The sequence below is a fragment of the Carcharodon carcharias genome, chromosome 12 (genome assembly GCF_017639515.1).
Source record: "Carcharodon carcharias isolate sCarCar2 chromosome 12, sCarCar2.pri, whole genome shotgun sequence".
Taxonomy (NCBI): Eukaryota; Metazoa; Chordata; class Chondrichthyes; order Lamniformes; family Lamnidae; genus Carcharodon; species Carcharodon carcharias.
In genome coordinates, this window is record NC_054478.1 from 44299469 (window position 1) to 44313614 (window position 14146).

Here is a 14146-nt window from a genome sequence, read left to right on the forward strand (position 1 = left end):
TGATGCAGCAGATATATGTGACTATAGCATTTAATTCTCTACAATTCAGGGGGTGGCTCCCCTGTGTTTTCTGATTTCCTATGAATGCTTGGTACTGTTTTTCTGTGTAAGTCTAGGGAGAAATCCAGCCTTAAGTCTTTTTAGTCATGAAGCCCAATACCCTGATAGGGTAGCAAACGGATGTTTTAGTTTCAGAGGTAATTGCTTCATCTGTTTTCTTGGCAGTTGAGGAGGCTAAGCTGTACAATTCTTTGGCAGCCTAGGAAGGGGTAGGTGGGGGAACATTTGGTTTTGATATTCAATTTCCAGATTTTAAAAATTGGATTTAGTTCCAATATTACTGGCAGTTTACTAATCTACAGAAGGCTTATGACTGGGTGCCTTGGGAGGAAGTCTGGAGATGAGCTAGAATTCATGGAGTCGCTGAGGAGTACGTACATATGACAATTATATGGCATGTACATGTCAGACAAGAGTAAGAAGCAATGTGGGAGAGAGTGATAGTTTTGAAACCAAAGTTACATTGTATCAAGCATCAGCACTGAGCCCCTTCATCTTCCTGATTGTCATGGATGTTCCAACTGAGCAAGTGAGATAGGAAGTGCCATGGCTAAGGATGTTTGCAGATAACATTGGGCTATGTGGTGGGGATATGAGAACATGACCAAAAAACATTGGAAGATGCCTGTATGAAGATCAGTTGACTAATGACCCAATTAGTGGACTGTCAGTTTGAGCCTAGGGGAGAGGATCAGAGTGGAGGTGTAAAGTTTATGGGTGAAGACTTGGAGAAAGTGAGTAGGTTCAAGTACCTCGTGTCAGTGGTGGCAAAAGTTGGACGTATGGAGAAACTAAGCAACCATCTAATACTTCCTTCAACTACAGCCAACAGTATTCCATTAGAATTCCATGAGAACCTATAGATAAGTATCTTCTAGTGTGTCCAATGTTTGTCATTTAAGATAATAATGATGTTACTAGCTTCAATCTGATTGCTACTTCTTGACTTCCTGAGTTAATAGCTGCTAATATCAAGCACCTGCACAAGTTCATGTCCCATTATGGGTAACTTACACCACTTCATATTTCCTTCCTGTTTGATTGCATTTATAAGCACGCAAGAGTAACTGTGTTTGTAACTGATTTGTTCATTTTCAATTCAACAGATGTAGGCTCAGTTGAGGGTTTGGCATATCACAAAGCTTGGGATACTCTTTACTGGACAAGTTCTACAACATCAACTATTACAAGACATACAATCGACCAAAGCAGGTTTGGAGCTTTTGACCAAGAAATCATAGTTGCAATGTCTCCCGATGACCATCCCCATGTTCTTGCATTGGATGAGTGCCACAAGTAAGAAGGTCAATTTTTTACAGTTCATCAGATTAATAATTTGTAATTGCCATTTTGTTATAATACTACTTTCTCATTATCTAGCACTATATAAACAGCATGCAATTTTAAAGAAATTATTTTATTTTAGAATTATGTGTCTATTTTCATTTGTCAATATGTGGAAATTAAAAACCTGACTGTTTAGCTAACCCTGTGTACCATAAGAAGGCAAGCAATTGATCTGCTCCCAGTTCTCTTATATGATATTCCTGAACTTGTAACTGGATATACACAAGAAGTTGCACCTCTTCTCTGAGAAAGCACATTGCTTCCATTTCATGGTTTCCCCAAGTCAACTGTCTAAAGTCCAGAACGAGATAATCAAACCTGTGTTTTACTCCTCTGTAATTATGTATTGGTATTTTAACAACCGTCACATGGCTCTTGATGGCACAGTACATTCTGCAGAATTTATTGGGTGTCCCAGAGAGATCACAGAGTTGATTCCTTCACTCTAATGTATTTTTAGTCTCAGTTACATTACTTTGGAAAATCAGAAGCAAAGATTCAGCCATAATGAGCCCTATTGAAAATAATTTCTCGTGCAATAAGCTCTTCCAAAGTCAAGACAAAGAGGTTTCCTGATACTTGGCCAAGGGAAACAATGGTGATGCCTGAGAAATACTGCCCAATCTCTCCTCTTCGATACAGAGCATTTGTGATCAAGTGAATAATCAACTGTCCCTTAAGGGACAACAAGGAAGAACAAAACGCAGACCTGACAGGAAAACACATATTCTGTTAAAGAAAACAAACTAGCACTTTGCAATGCCCTGAGTTTATGAAATTCAGTACTTAAATACAGGTTTGTTGTTTCTTCCCTAGTATGATTTCAGGACATTGTACCGTATGAAACATAACTTGAAGATAATATGTTGGTAAAATCATATTTTCCTTCCATACAGCAACCTATCTTTAAAAATCACTAAACAGTTCAGCACCTTTTAGAAACAGTATCTGTGTGAAAAGAAGTCTGTGTTTTCTTTTAATTAACAGTTAACATTTGAAATATGGATTCAAACAATTAATCAAAAATACAGTGAAGAACTGATGCCAAAGCTAATTGTTTTTTTCACAATGGTACATCAGCTATGGCTCTGTTTATTGCATTCATGCCTCTGAGTAAGAAAGTTGTGGGTTCAAGACCCACTCAAGAGATTTGCGCACAAAAATATGAGTTGACACTCCTATGCAGTACTATGGGAGTGCTGCACTGCTGGAGGTGCTGCCTTTCACATGAGATGTTAAACCAAAACCCCATCTGCTCTTTAGGGTGAATGAAACAGATCCCATGACACAATTTCAAAGAAGAGCAGGCTGGCTATCCAATACTTATCCCTGAATCGACATCACTCAAAACTGATTATCTGTTCATTATCACATTTCTGCATGTGGGAGCTTTCTGTGCACAAATTGGCTGCTGCATTTCCTATATCACAACAGTGCCTACCCTTCCAGAAAGCACTTCATTGGCTGTGGAGTGTTTTAGGATGCTTTGAGGTTCTTAAAGGTGCTATATAAATGCAAGTCTTTATTTCTATTTCTCACTTAGCACTTATTCAATTAATTTAGATAAGAGATCCAATTATGACTTTCATAAGTTATTTATTTTGTGATAATAATATAGTAACTGTAATATGTTGAGCCAGGAAATCGCTGTAGTACCAATGGAAGCCATCAGGCCCTTTGAGTCTATCTGTGGCTCTCTGTCGAGTGATCCAGTCAGTCCAGATAGAACTATATAATTCTAATTGTTTCCAGTACTCAGTTGAGGTTACAATCATTAGCTTTATGCTTATGGAATATGAATGCTATGCAAAATTACTCATTGATTGAACACTGGTTAGATTATATCATTCTCTGCACAATGCAATTCAAAGCTCAAATGTTGTTTGCAGCTTAGTTGCCCTGCTTTGAACTAATCTAGACAGATGGGGTAGAATTGTTTCCTCTCTCTGATGTCTTGGTCTTAAATCAGTTCCTCAGGCCAGTGAGTCTACAGTGCAAATCTCTGTTTCAAATTAACAGTAATTTACAGAATCATTCATAAAATTCAAAACAATAGGCACTATGAGAAATACATCTGTAACTTTCATTTGGTACTCTAAAATTTTTATTAACCAGCTTTAATGAAACAACGTCAGTGAAGCTCTCACTATATCTCTTCCCATGTTGAGACAACTTTTACTTCAGAACAACAATGGATAAAAACACGGGGAAGAATTTTACATTGATTGGGCGGGCACGTGCCCGACCCGATCAGAGGCAAAATCGCGCGAGATGACGTTGGGCGAGCGTCTCTATGTCATCCTGCACTCACACGATATTTTGGTCAGCAGACACACGCTAAAGTTGGAAGTATACCTGCCAACAATTAAGAGGCCAATTAAGGTTATTAATGGTGCAATTGTCTCCAATTTTTCGTAGCCCATCCAATCTTACGGTTGGCAGACGGGCAAATTGGCCAGGCAGGCCCTGCATTTTTCATGAAACCTCATCCATGGGCAGGATGAGATTTCCGTTCTTAAACAAAAGAGAAATAAAAATCTATGGACAGCATCTTTATCATGTATATGTCCAGGTGACTGATTGTGATGCTTGGACATTTTTTTCCTGATTATAAAACCTTTATTTAATGCATTTCAGGTTTTTGCCTTCAGGGAACATTCTGTCAGAGCTTGCCTGTGCCCACACTGACGTCAGTGCCCGCCCTTCCTCCCTCCCCCCAACCCCAGCAGTGCTGATCTTCTCAGTGTGCGCTTCATGCTGGCTGGTCATTAATTGTTCAGCCAGAATGGAAACGTGGTCGGGGGTTGATCGTGGTCAGCCATCTGTTCTCCGGCCAATCCCAGACCCGCCAATTGCGCCCGCCCGCTGGCCTAAAAATTCTGCCTATAGGGCCAAATCTTCCAAGGAGTGGTAATCCGACAGTGATTGCCACTCCACTCCTATTATTTTACGCAGCACTGGAGCTCTGCATTTCTCACCCAGTGCTTCAAATCAGGCCCACTTCAGAAATGCAGATCATACCTTTTCTCGGAGTTCTCTTTTGTAGTGCAGGATCATTGGGGGAATCCAAGCGATGCCCCCTTTTTTACTGCATTGGCTATCATATTTTGGAAAGTCTTCATTCACTGACACCGTTGTTACGACACAGCAGTTGGTAAAGGCTGTTTAACTTTTAAACAACTGCCATAATCTATATTTTCAATTGGTATGTTTGAGATGCAGCTCTAAATTCAGAAATTCGACCAACAGTTCTCAAGAGGATTTTATATCAAAGTAAATGAAACATTTATTAAGTTACAGCAAATTAAACACATACACAAGGGGAAGAATATTTGGGTCGGCAAGCAGGGCCCGCTCACCAACACGTAAAATGACACGTGGTGATGTCAGGCAGGTGTCCCAACGTCACTGTGCGTCATAGATTTTCAGTTTGCCAAACTGTCAAAGGCCTATTGAGGCCATTAAGAAAGTAATTAAAGTAGTTAAGAATGCTCTCCATCCAACCTTAAGGTTGACAGGCAGGTGAAGAGCCCAAGCGGCCTTCACATTTTCCATGAAACCTCATCCACGGGCAGGATGAGGTTTCATGAAGGTTTTATTAATTAAATTAAAAAATTTCAAACATTTGATAAACATGTGACACTGTTGCTTGAGGGGGCATGTCTAAATCATTTTTCTCTGTCTTTAATAAAAACTTTAATTCCAAACTTAATCTCCCTGAGGCAGCACAGGGAGCGCTCAGCGCTTCCGGGCACGCACGACACTGGACAGGCCTTAATTGGCCCGCCCACGTAAAATGGCGGCACGGCCCTGATTGGGGGTGCCGATCAGGTTTGCGCCCACCCCCCGTTTGCCCTCAGACAGCCCCTCGCAACAGGGGCAAATTTCTGCCCATGGCTACAAATTACTACTATCATAACTTTTAACAAACTCCAAAATTAATCCCCACTAAGGTAACAATAACCAATAGACTTAACCAGACACCAAGCAAAGGATTTTCACCTTATGAATTCAAATGACATTCCTTTCAATTTGCAGACAGTTGTAGGCTTACAGGATTAGAACTTACATGCCACTAACCTGCACACACAAAGTCCTCTCAGGTTATACCTAGCCATCCCATTTGAATGCAAATTCTCATTGTATCACCAGGCCTTTGAACTCCACCTCTTCTAACAATAAAACCCATTTCATAGTACCAATTTTATTAGTAATATGAAGGTTGCTTGGTGTCTCCTAGCTAGGTGCAAGATTTCACCCCCTCTCTTGAATGCTCTATACAACAAAATGCAAATGTCCCCTCTACCTACTGTTTACATGTCAAAACTACTATATATCAAACTAGCACCCAGACTAGCTGCCTTTATTCCAATTAACACGCACACAGGCTAAACCTCTTTTAAAGAAAAATAATTTCCTATGACATTATATACATTAATATCTCTTCCTGACACAGTGAAAAGCTTTGGGACATTTAAGTAACTTTTCATCGTATTAGTGAATGAGTGTGAGTGAGGGTAAGTGGGTAGGAAGGTAGAATGCCAACTGGGTAGGGTGGCAGGTTGGTGGGGTGGCAGGGTGGTAGGTAGCTAGATGGGTAGGGTGACAGGATGAATAGGATGCCAGCTGGGTAGGGTGACAGGATGATAGGTGGCAGGGTGGGTAGGGTGGCAGGTTGGTGCTAGGTAGCAGGGTGAGTAGGATGGTTGTGTGGGTAGGTTGCCAGCTGCATAGGGTGGTGAATAGGTTCAGGTCAGGATGGGAGGAGAATAGCAGGGCCGCGGGGGAAGTTGGAGGGTTGGGGGGAGCCGGAGGTTTGGAGGTGGTCGAAGGGTGGGGGGGAGTCTGAGGGTCTGGGGAGGAGTTGAAGGATTGTGGGAGGAGTCAGTGAGTCAGGGAGGAGTTGGAGGGTCAGGGAAATGGAGGATTGGAGGGTTAGGAGGGTCAAAGGATCAACAGGGTTTGTTGTGTGGGGGTCGAAGGGTCTGGGGAGATTGGAGAGCAGTGGGGATGTTTTGGAGGGTCTGATTGCCTGAAGGTCAGGGAGGGGAATTGGAGTGAGATGGGTCAGTGGGGAGTTGTGGGTGCTGGCAATGGTATAGTTACCCAGTAGTTAAGCATGGTTTTTTTCCTGCCTGACATCCCCTATGTCTAATTTGACATAGCCAAGTTGGTGGAGTGGGCAGATAGGTGGCAGGTGAAGTTCAATATGGAAAAGTGTGAGCTGATGCATTTTGGTAGGAAGAACATGGAGAGGCAATATAAAGTAAGGGGTACAATTCTTAAAAGTGTGCAGAAGCAGAGGGACCTGGGTGTATATGTACATAGATCATTGAACGTGGCAGGGCAGGTGGAGAGAACAGTTAATAAAACATACAGTGTCCTGGGCTTTATTAATAGGGGCATAGAGTACAAGAGCAGAGAGGTTATGCTGTTTTTATGAGACACTAGTTAGACCTCAGCTGGAGTATTCTGTACAGTTCTGAGTGCCACACTATAGGAAGGATGTGAATGCATTGAAGTGAATGCAGAAGAGGTTTACAAGAATGGTTCCAGGGATGAAAAACTTGAGTTATGAGGAAAGGTTGGCGAGGTTGGGACTGTTCTCCTTGGAGAGTAGAAGGCTTAGAGGAGATTTGATAAAGGTATTCAAAATCATGAGGGGGCTGGATAGAGTAGATAGGGAGAAACTGTTTCCACTCGTAAAAGGGTTGAGAGCGAGCAGGCACAGGTTAAAAGTGATTTGCAAAAGAAGCAAATATGATGTGAGGAAAAGTTGTTTCACACAGCGAGTGGTTCGGGACTGGAATGTACTCCTGGAAGTGTAGCAGAGGCAGGGTCAATCGAGGCATACAAGAGGGCATTTGATGATTATTTCACGTTATGTATTAATGATCTAGATGAAGGAACTGAGGGCATCCTGGCTAAGTTTGCAGATGACACAAAGATAGGTGGAGGGACAGGTAGTATTGAGGAGGCTGCAGAAGGATTTGGACAGGTTAGGAGAATGGGCAAAGAAGTGGCAGATGGAATACAACGTGGGAAAGTGTGAGGTCATGCACTTTGGTAGGAAGAATAGAGGCATAGACTATTTTCTAAATGGGGAGAGAATTCAGAAATCTGAAGTGTAAAGGGACTTGGGAGTCCTAGCCCAGGATTCTCTTAAGGTTAACTTGCAGGTTGAGTCAGTAGTTAGGAAGGCAAATGCAATGTTGGCATTTATTTCGAGAGGACTAGAATATAAAAGCAGGGATGTGCTGCTGAGGCTTTATAAGGCTCTGGGCAGACTACATTTAGAATATTGTTAGCAATTTTGGGCCCCATATCTCAGGAAGGATGTGCTGGCCCTGGTGAGGGTCCAGAGGAGGTTCACAAGAATGATCCCTGGAATTAAAGGCTTAACATATGAGGAACATTTGAGGACTCTGAGTCCATACTTGATGGAGTTTAGAAAGATGAGGGGTGGGGGGGGATCTGATTGAAACTTACAGAACACTGAAAGGCCTGGATAGAGTGGACGTGGGGAAGATGTTTCCATTAGTAGGAGAGACTAGGACCCAAGGGCACAGCCTCAGAGTAAAGGGAAGACGTTTTAGAACAGAGATGAGGAGAAACTTCTTTAGCCAGAGAGTGGTGAATCTATGGAATTCATTGCCACAGAAGGCTGTGGAGGCCAGGTCATTGAGTGTATTTAAGACCGAGATAGATAGGTTCTTGACTGGTAAGGGGATCAAAGGTAACAGGGAGAAAGCGGGAGAATGGGGTTGAGAACTTATCAGCCATGATTGAATGGCGGAGCAGACTCGATGGGCCGAATGGCCTAATTTCTGCTCCTATGTCTTATGGTCTTATGGTCTTATTTAAATAAAAACAATGTGCAGGGTTATAGGGAAAAGGCAGGAGAATGGCACTAAGTCAGAATGCTCATTTGGAGAGCCGGTGCAAACACGATGGGCCGCCGTAGTGATTCTGTGAAGTAGGTTGGAACCCTCCTAAATCTCCAACTCTAACTCAGAGTTGGAGACTTTTCTGAAGGGTTCCAGATCCAAGGGAATTCCCCATTGGAAGTTGAAACTTCCCGGACAATTCACACGGAGCCCTTACGTTGCAACATCCGAGAGGTCTCCCAGTGCTTCTTCCAGGGTACCTCTGTGGTTGATTTTCTGGGGACTGGGAGATATGGGGTATAATGTATTTAAGTTCCTTTCCAACATCCTTTCCTTGGTAATAGGACAAGAGAAACATTAAATTGTCTGTATAGCAGTGTAAGGATAAGTCCTTGTTATAATGCAGACCCAAACCTTGATTCCAAAAGTTCATTTTACTAGTCTCCTTGGCTTAGAAAAAGATACACATTTTTAAAACAAACAAGATATGCATATTCATCCCTAGCATGCCATTGATGTCTTCTGGCTCCATTATTTAATCAAAAGAGATCTAATGACATATTTAAAATATAATCAATATAATATTGCAGCAGCCAAGTTCCAAGACGTGATTGTTTGATTCAAACATCTAGATGTGGAAACACAAAATAATTGGATAAAGAAATAACTGTTTAATCTGGAAAAATATAGGCTTTCAGATAAGAGGCCTGAACTTGGTCAGATGAAGCTAATCTTCTGCAAAGTGAGTGAAAGAATATAGGCAGCCCAATTTGCACTCTGGTCAATTTTCTTGCCACAATAGGATTTTAAAAATTTATTTACTGAGTGTGGGCATCGCTGGCTAGGCCAGCATTTATTGCTCATCCCTAATTGCCTTTGAGAACCTATTATATATTCAATTTTGTAAATGGGTCCCAATGTTAGAGAAAAAAAACAATTTGCAATTATGTAAAATTTTCCAACAACTACCTCCAAAAGGCTTCACAGTTAAAGAACTACTATTGTTACTGCTGTAACGTTAGCAAATACAACACTCAATTTGTCTGCAGCAAGGTTCCACAAACAACTGTAAGATAAATGACTCAATGATCTGTCTCAGTGATATCGGTTGAGGAGTAAATATTGACCAGAATATTGAGAGAACTCCCAAGCTCTTCTTCAAGTGGTGTCATGGGTTAATTTAAGTCCACCTGGATGGTGAAGTGGAACTTCAGTTTAATTACCTACCTGCCTTCTTCCTGCCCTCATATCAGGGTCAAAATCAGGCCCAAATTTTGTAGAATGAGGCTTGAACTAGCTTCTGACTGAGAGCACAATTGTTGTCTGAATTTCTTCCTTTCCCATTTCTGCTGTTCACTTTTGTCACTTCAAGTGTTTGAATCATTTTATATAGATCTGTGCAGAAAGAGATGCTTTACAGTATTGTGACACTTCAATCTTGCCAGATAATTGGGAAAACACTTTCATTGGAAAATAAAGTATAACACACCTGTGATGTTTTGTTGTGAAACCTGCTCATAACTGAAAATAATTTAATTTGAATTATCTGTTAATTTGCATTAAAATTATGCAAAAATGGTCCTCGTACAGTTTTATTTTCAAATTGCTCTAATCAAATTATTGGATAATTTGACAGCTTTTCAAGAAGAAACCTCTATGATTGAACAGCATTAGACGATACACATTTGGTATCAAAAATCTGTCATTAAATTATGTCAGTTAAACAATTTTGTTTTTGTGTTATATTACATAAAGCATTGCTGAAAAAAGAGACATGTCAAAGCTTCTCGTCTCCTTTTACAGCAATTATCAAGTTCTGGACTACCAAATGATTATTTACACAAAATGTCTGATGTACAATCTGCCTGTTTCTGTGCCTGGTATCCTTTGTAATTCTGTGAATATCTTCCCGAATCATGATGTGTTATATTAATATAATTGCTGCATGTCATGAAAACAAGTTCCATTACTTTTTGTGCATTGGACAATGCTGAATGAATTTTAGGTGAACATTGTTTACTTGTCTTGCCAACTAAAAACGGTACACTTGGTGTATCACTGGAGTTTTAAAATTGATTGCTGAACTATTATAAGACGTTCCCTACGGTAGAGTCAAGATATTCTTTACTAACTATTGAATTCATTTGCGAGACTTGACATGCTCTTTATTTTCAACCCTATGCAGCTTAATGTTCTGGACAAACTGGAATGAACAGCAGCCAAGTATAATGAAAGCAACATTGTCTGGAGGAAATGTTCAGATCATTGTTAGCACTGACATTTTCACACCAAATGGACTTACGATTGATCACAAAGCGGAGAAACTGTATTTCTCTGATGGCTCTGTTGGGAGAATTGAAAGGTGTGAATATGATGGGACACACAGATATGTAAGTCAATTATTTTGTATTCAAATACAAAAAAATTAGGTAACATCTTATTCCATCCATAGGAGTTCTCAATGAATTAGAAGTGTATTCACTGCTTGTTATGTAGGCCAATGGTGCAGACATTTTGCACGTGCAACCAGCCAATGAAATGAATGACCAGTTTGCATTTCGGTGGAAACCGAGCAGGCAGGCAGTTAATTTCAGCTGGGTGATTCGCCAACCAATATTCCACTTGGACCCACAGCCTTGACTTGCTCTCCTGACCAGGCAGCAAGGACAGTCACCTGAAGCTGGCAAGCTTTCCAACTGCAATTTCAACTGTGTCCTGATTATGGGGAGGCATTATAGCTTCCCTGTCAGGGAGACCAGGGCCAGAAGTTGCCATTCTAGGGAAGTTTTTTTTTTTACTTACCTTGTGAAACAAGATGGAGTATTCAGGCCCCATTAGGAATGTTTAGGCTGCCACTGTCACACGCCATATTTCTTTTCCAGGAGAACCCCGCAAAGCTCCCTTCTCCTGAAACCTATCATTTTGCAGTTGAGTTCCCTGGCATCCAAAGCTCCATCCCTGCCCACTGGCTAGTTGTTGCTTCCTGGGGCTGAATTTTACATTGATCAGGTGGGCGCGCACCCAACCCGATCAGGCGTGAAATCGCACAATGGATGTTACCGCGCACTCGCGCGATATCTCGCTCGATGGATGCGTGCAGAAGTCGGAAGCACACCCGCCAACAATTAAGAGGGCAATTAAACTCATTAATGCCGCAATTGTCTACTATTTCTCGTCGCCCGTCCAACCTTGTGGTCGGCGGACGGAAAAATTGAACAGGTGGCCTTTACGTTTTTCATGAAACCTCATCCAAGGGTGGGATGAGCTTTCTGTTATGAAATAAAATAAAAATAAAAATCTGTGCGCAGTATTCTTAACGCCTATATTTTCAGGTGCCTGATTGTGATGCTCGGACGTTTTTTTTCTGCTTTTTATCTTTTTTTTTTGGATTATTTTCGGGTCTGCAGCTCCCTGAAGCAGCCCTCTGCATCAGTGGAGCTTTCTCTCAGCGCTCGCCCTCGCCTGCGTTGACGTCATCGCCCACCCTCCGCCTGCCCCCACTCCGGCAGTGCTGAGCTTTTCAGTGCAAGCTTCACATTGGCTGGCCATTCACTGGGCAACCAGCATGAAATTGCGGCCGGGGGCTGATCGCGGTCGGCAATTCAGGCTCACCGACTGCGCCCACCTACCGAGCTAAAAATTCAGGCCCTGGTCTTTTTGGGTGGGCAGTTTATAGACTGCACGCAGACGAGGCCCAAGAGCTAACACTGCATAGGCCTTGCCCTGCCGGTTTGTTGGTGGAGTTTGGCACTTGCCTTACCCACTGCCTGATCAAATCGCACTTCAAATTCAAATAAAGGCTTCAGAGATGAAAAGCTAACTACCTCACCAAACAGACAATTGCTTATGTGCTGATGAATATGCAAATACATTCAATATTTGCTATTTTCATTGCAATAAACAACCACAATATTTACACTGTACTTTTAATGTAACAATATGTCCCGAGGCACTTCAGAGAAGCCTAAAAAAGACGAAATATGACACCCAGCCACATAAGGAAATACTAACTTGGTCAAAGAGGAGTGTCTGAAAGGAGGGAAGTGAGGGAGAGGTGTAAGGAAGGTATTCCAGAGCTTAGGGCTCAGGTAACTGAAGGCACAACCACCCATAGTGGAGCAATTAAAATTGGGCAGGCTCAAGCAGCCAGTTAGAAGAGCTCATATATCTTAGAGGCTTGTGGGGCTTGAGGAGATTACAGAGATGGGGACGGGTGAAGCAATGGAGGAATGTGAAAACGAGAATAAGAATTTTAAAATCAAGACTTTGACTGGGAACCAATATAGGTCAGTGAGCACAGGGATGAGATTTAGTGTGAGTTAAGTGAAAATTGAAGGTTTTTGAATGACTTCATAGAGATGTATAAAATTATGAAGGGATGGGACAGAGTAGATAGAAGCAGATTGTTTCCAGTGATTGAGGAGTTAACAAGAGTGGACAAAGATATATGATTAAATGTAAATTGACTTAGGACAGAAAGGCAGGGAAATATTTTAATGCTGAGGGTTGAGAGACTCTGGAAAGCACTACCAGAATTGATGATTGAAACAGGGACCATGGACGGAATTTTTTTCTCCTGCCAGTGGTGGCGCGAATACAAAATTGGGCATGAGGCCAAAAGGCGGATATCCACCAGCAGGAAATTAAATTAGAATTTTCCCCTCAGAACTTTCATGGAGGCCTAATTGCAGGTCACCTTTCCCACTGATCCATATCAGGAACACTATTTGCATGCATTAACGTGTCATGGGCACTTACTGAAATCATAACTCGCCGGAATCACATTCACCCTCCTCATTTAGTGCCACGTCAGTGGGTAATTAGAGCGGCCTGAGTTATGATCTGATAAAGGTGACGTGCACTGCCCACCTTTACTTCGCTCACAACTTCAAGCTGTCATTTCTCTCAGCTGCTCAGACTCCTGACCGCTGGCAAAGCTGCTCTATCAGGTGAGACCAGCGTAGGGTCGGCTGGCACGGCTGCACTGTGCCCAGAGAGACTGTAGTGGGGCACAGGGAGGACTGTACTGTGCCCAGAGAGACTGTAGCGGGGCACAGGGAGGACTGTATTGTGCCCAGAGAGACTGTAGTGGGGCGCAGGCAGGGCTGTACCGTAGCCAGAGAGACTGTTGTGGGGCGCAGGCAGGGCTGTACTGTAGCCAGAGAGACTGTAGTGGGGCACAGGCAGGGCTGCAGTATAGCCAGAGAAACTGTAGTGGGGTGCAGGCAGGGCTATACTGTAGCCAGAGAGACTTTTCTGGGCCGCAGGCAAGGCTGCACTGTATCCAGAGAGACTGTAGTGGGGCGCAGGCAGGTCTATACTGTAACCAGAGAGACTGTAGTGGGGCGCAGGCAGGGCTGTACAGTGCCCAGAGAGACTGTAGTGGGGTGCAGGCAGGGCTGTACTGTGCCCAGAGAGACTGTAGTGGGGTGCAGGCAGGGCTGTACTGTAGCCAGTGAGACTGTAGTGGGGTGCAGGCAGGGCTGTACTGTAGCCAGAGAGACTGTAGTGGGGCGCAGACAGGGCTTCACTCTACCCAGAGAGACTTTTCTGGGCCACAGGCAGGGCTGTACTGTAGCTAGTGAGACTGTGGTGGGGTGCAGGCAGGGCTGGACTGTAGCCAGAGAGACTGTTGTGGGGCACAGGCAGGGCTGTACTGTAGCCAGACAGACTGTTGTGGGGCACAGTCAGGGCTTCACTCTACCCAGAGAGACTTTTCTGGGCCACAGACAAGGCTGCACTGTACCCAGAGAGACTGTAGTGGGGCACAGGCAAGGCGGCACTGTACTGGAGATATTGTTGAGTGAAGTAGGCAGGGCTGCACTGTAGCTGGAGAGACTGTTGCGGGGCAC

General features: G+C 43.0%; 1 protein-coding gene across 1 annotated transcript in view; it reads left to right on the forward strand.

The window, feature by feature from the left end:
- LOC121284946 (low-density lipoprotein receptor-related protein 1-like) overlaps nucleotides 1–14146 on the forward strand; it is a 1922347-nt gene that overhangs the window by 1539393 nt on the left and 368808 nt on the right. The window contains exons 42-43 of the mRNA XM_041200912.1: nucleotides 1167–1356; nucleotides 10480–10688. Coding sequence (XP_041056846.1) covers nucleotides 1167–1356; nucleotides 10480–10688 — 399 coding nt within the window. The remainder of the gene's footprint in view (nucleotides 1–1166; nucleotides 1357–10479; nucleotides 10689–14146) is intronic.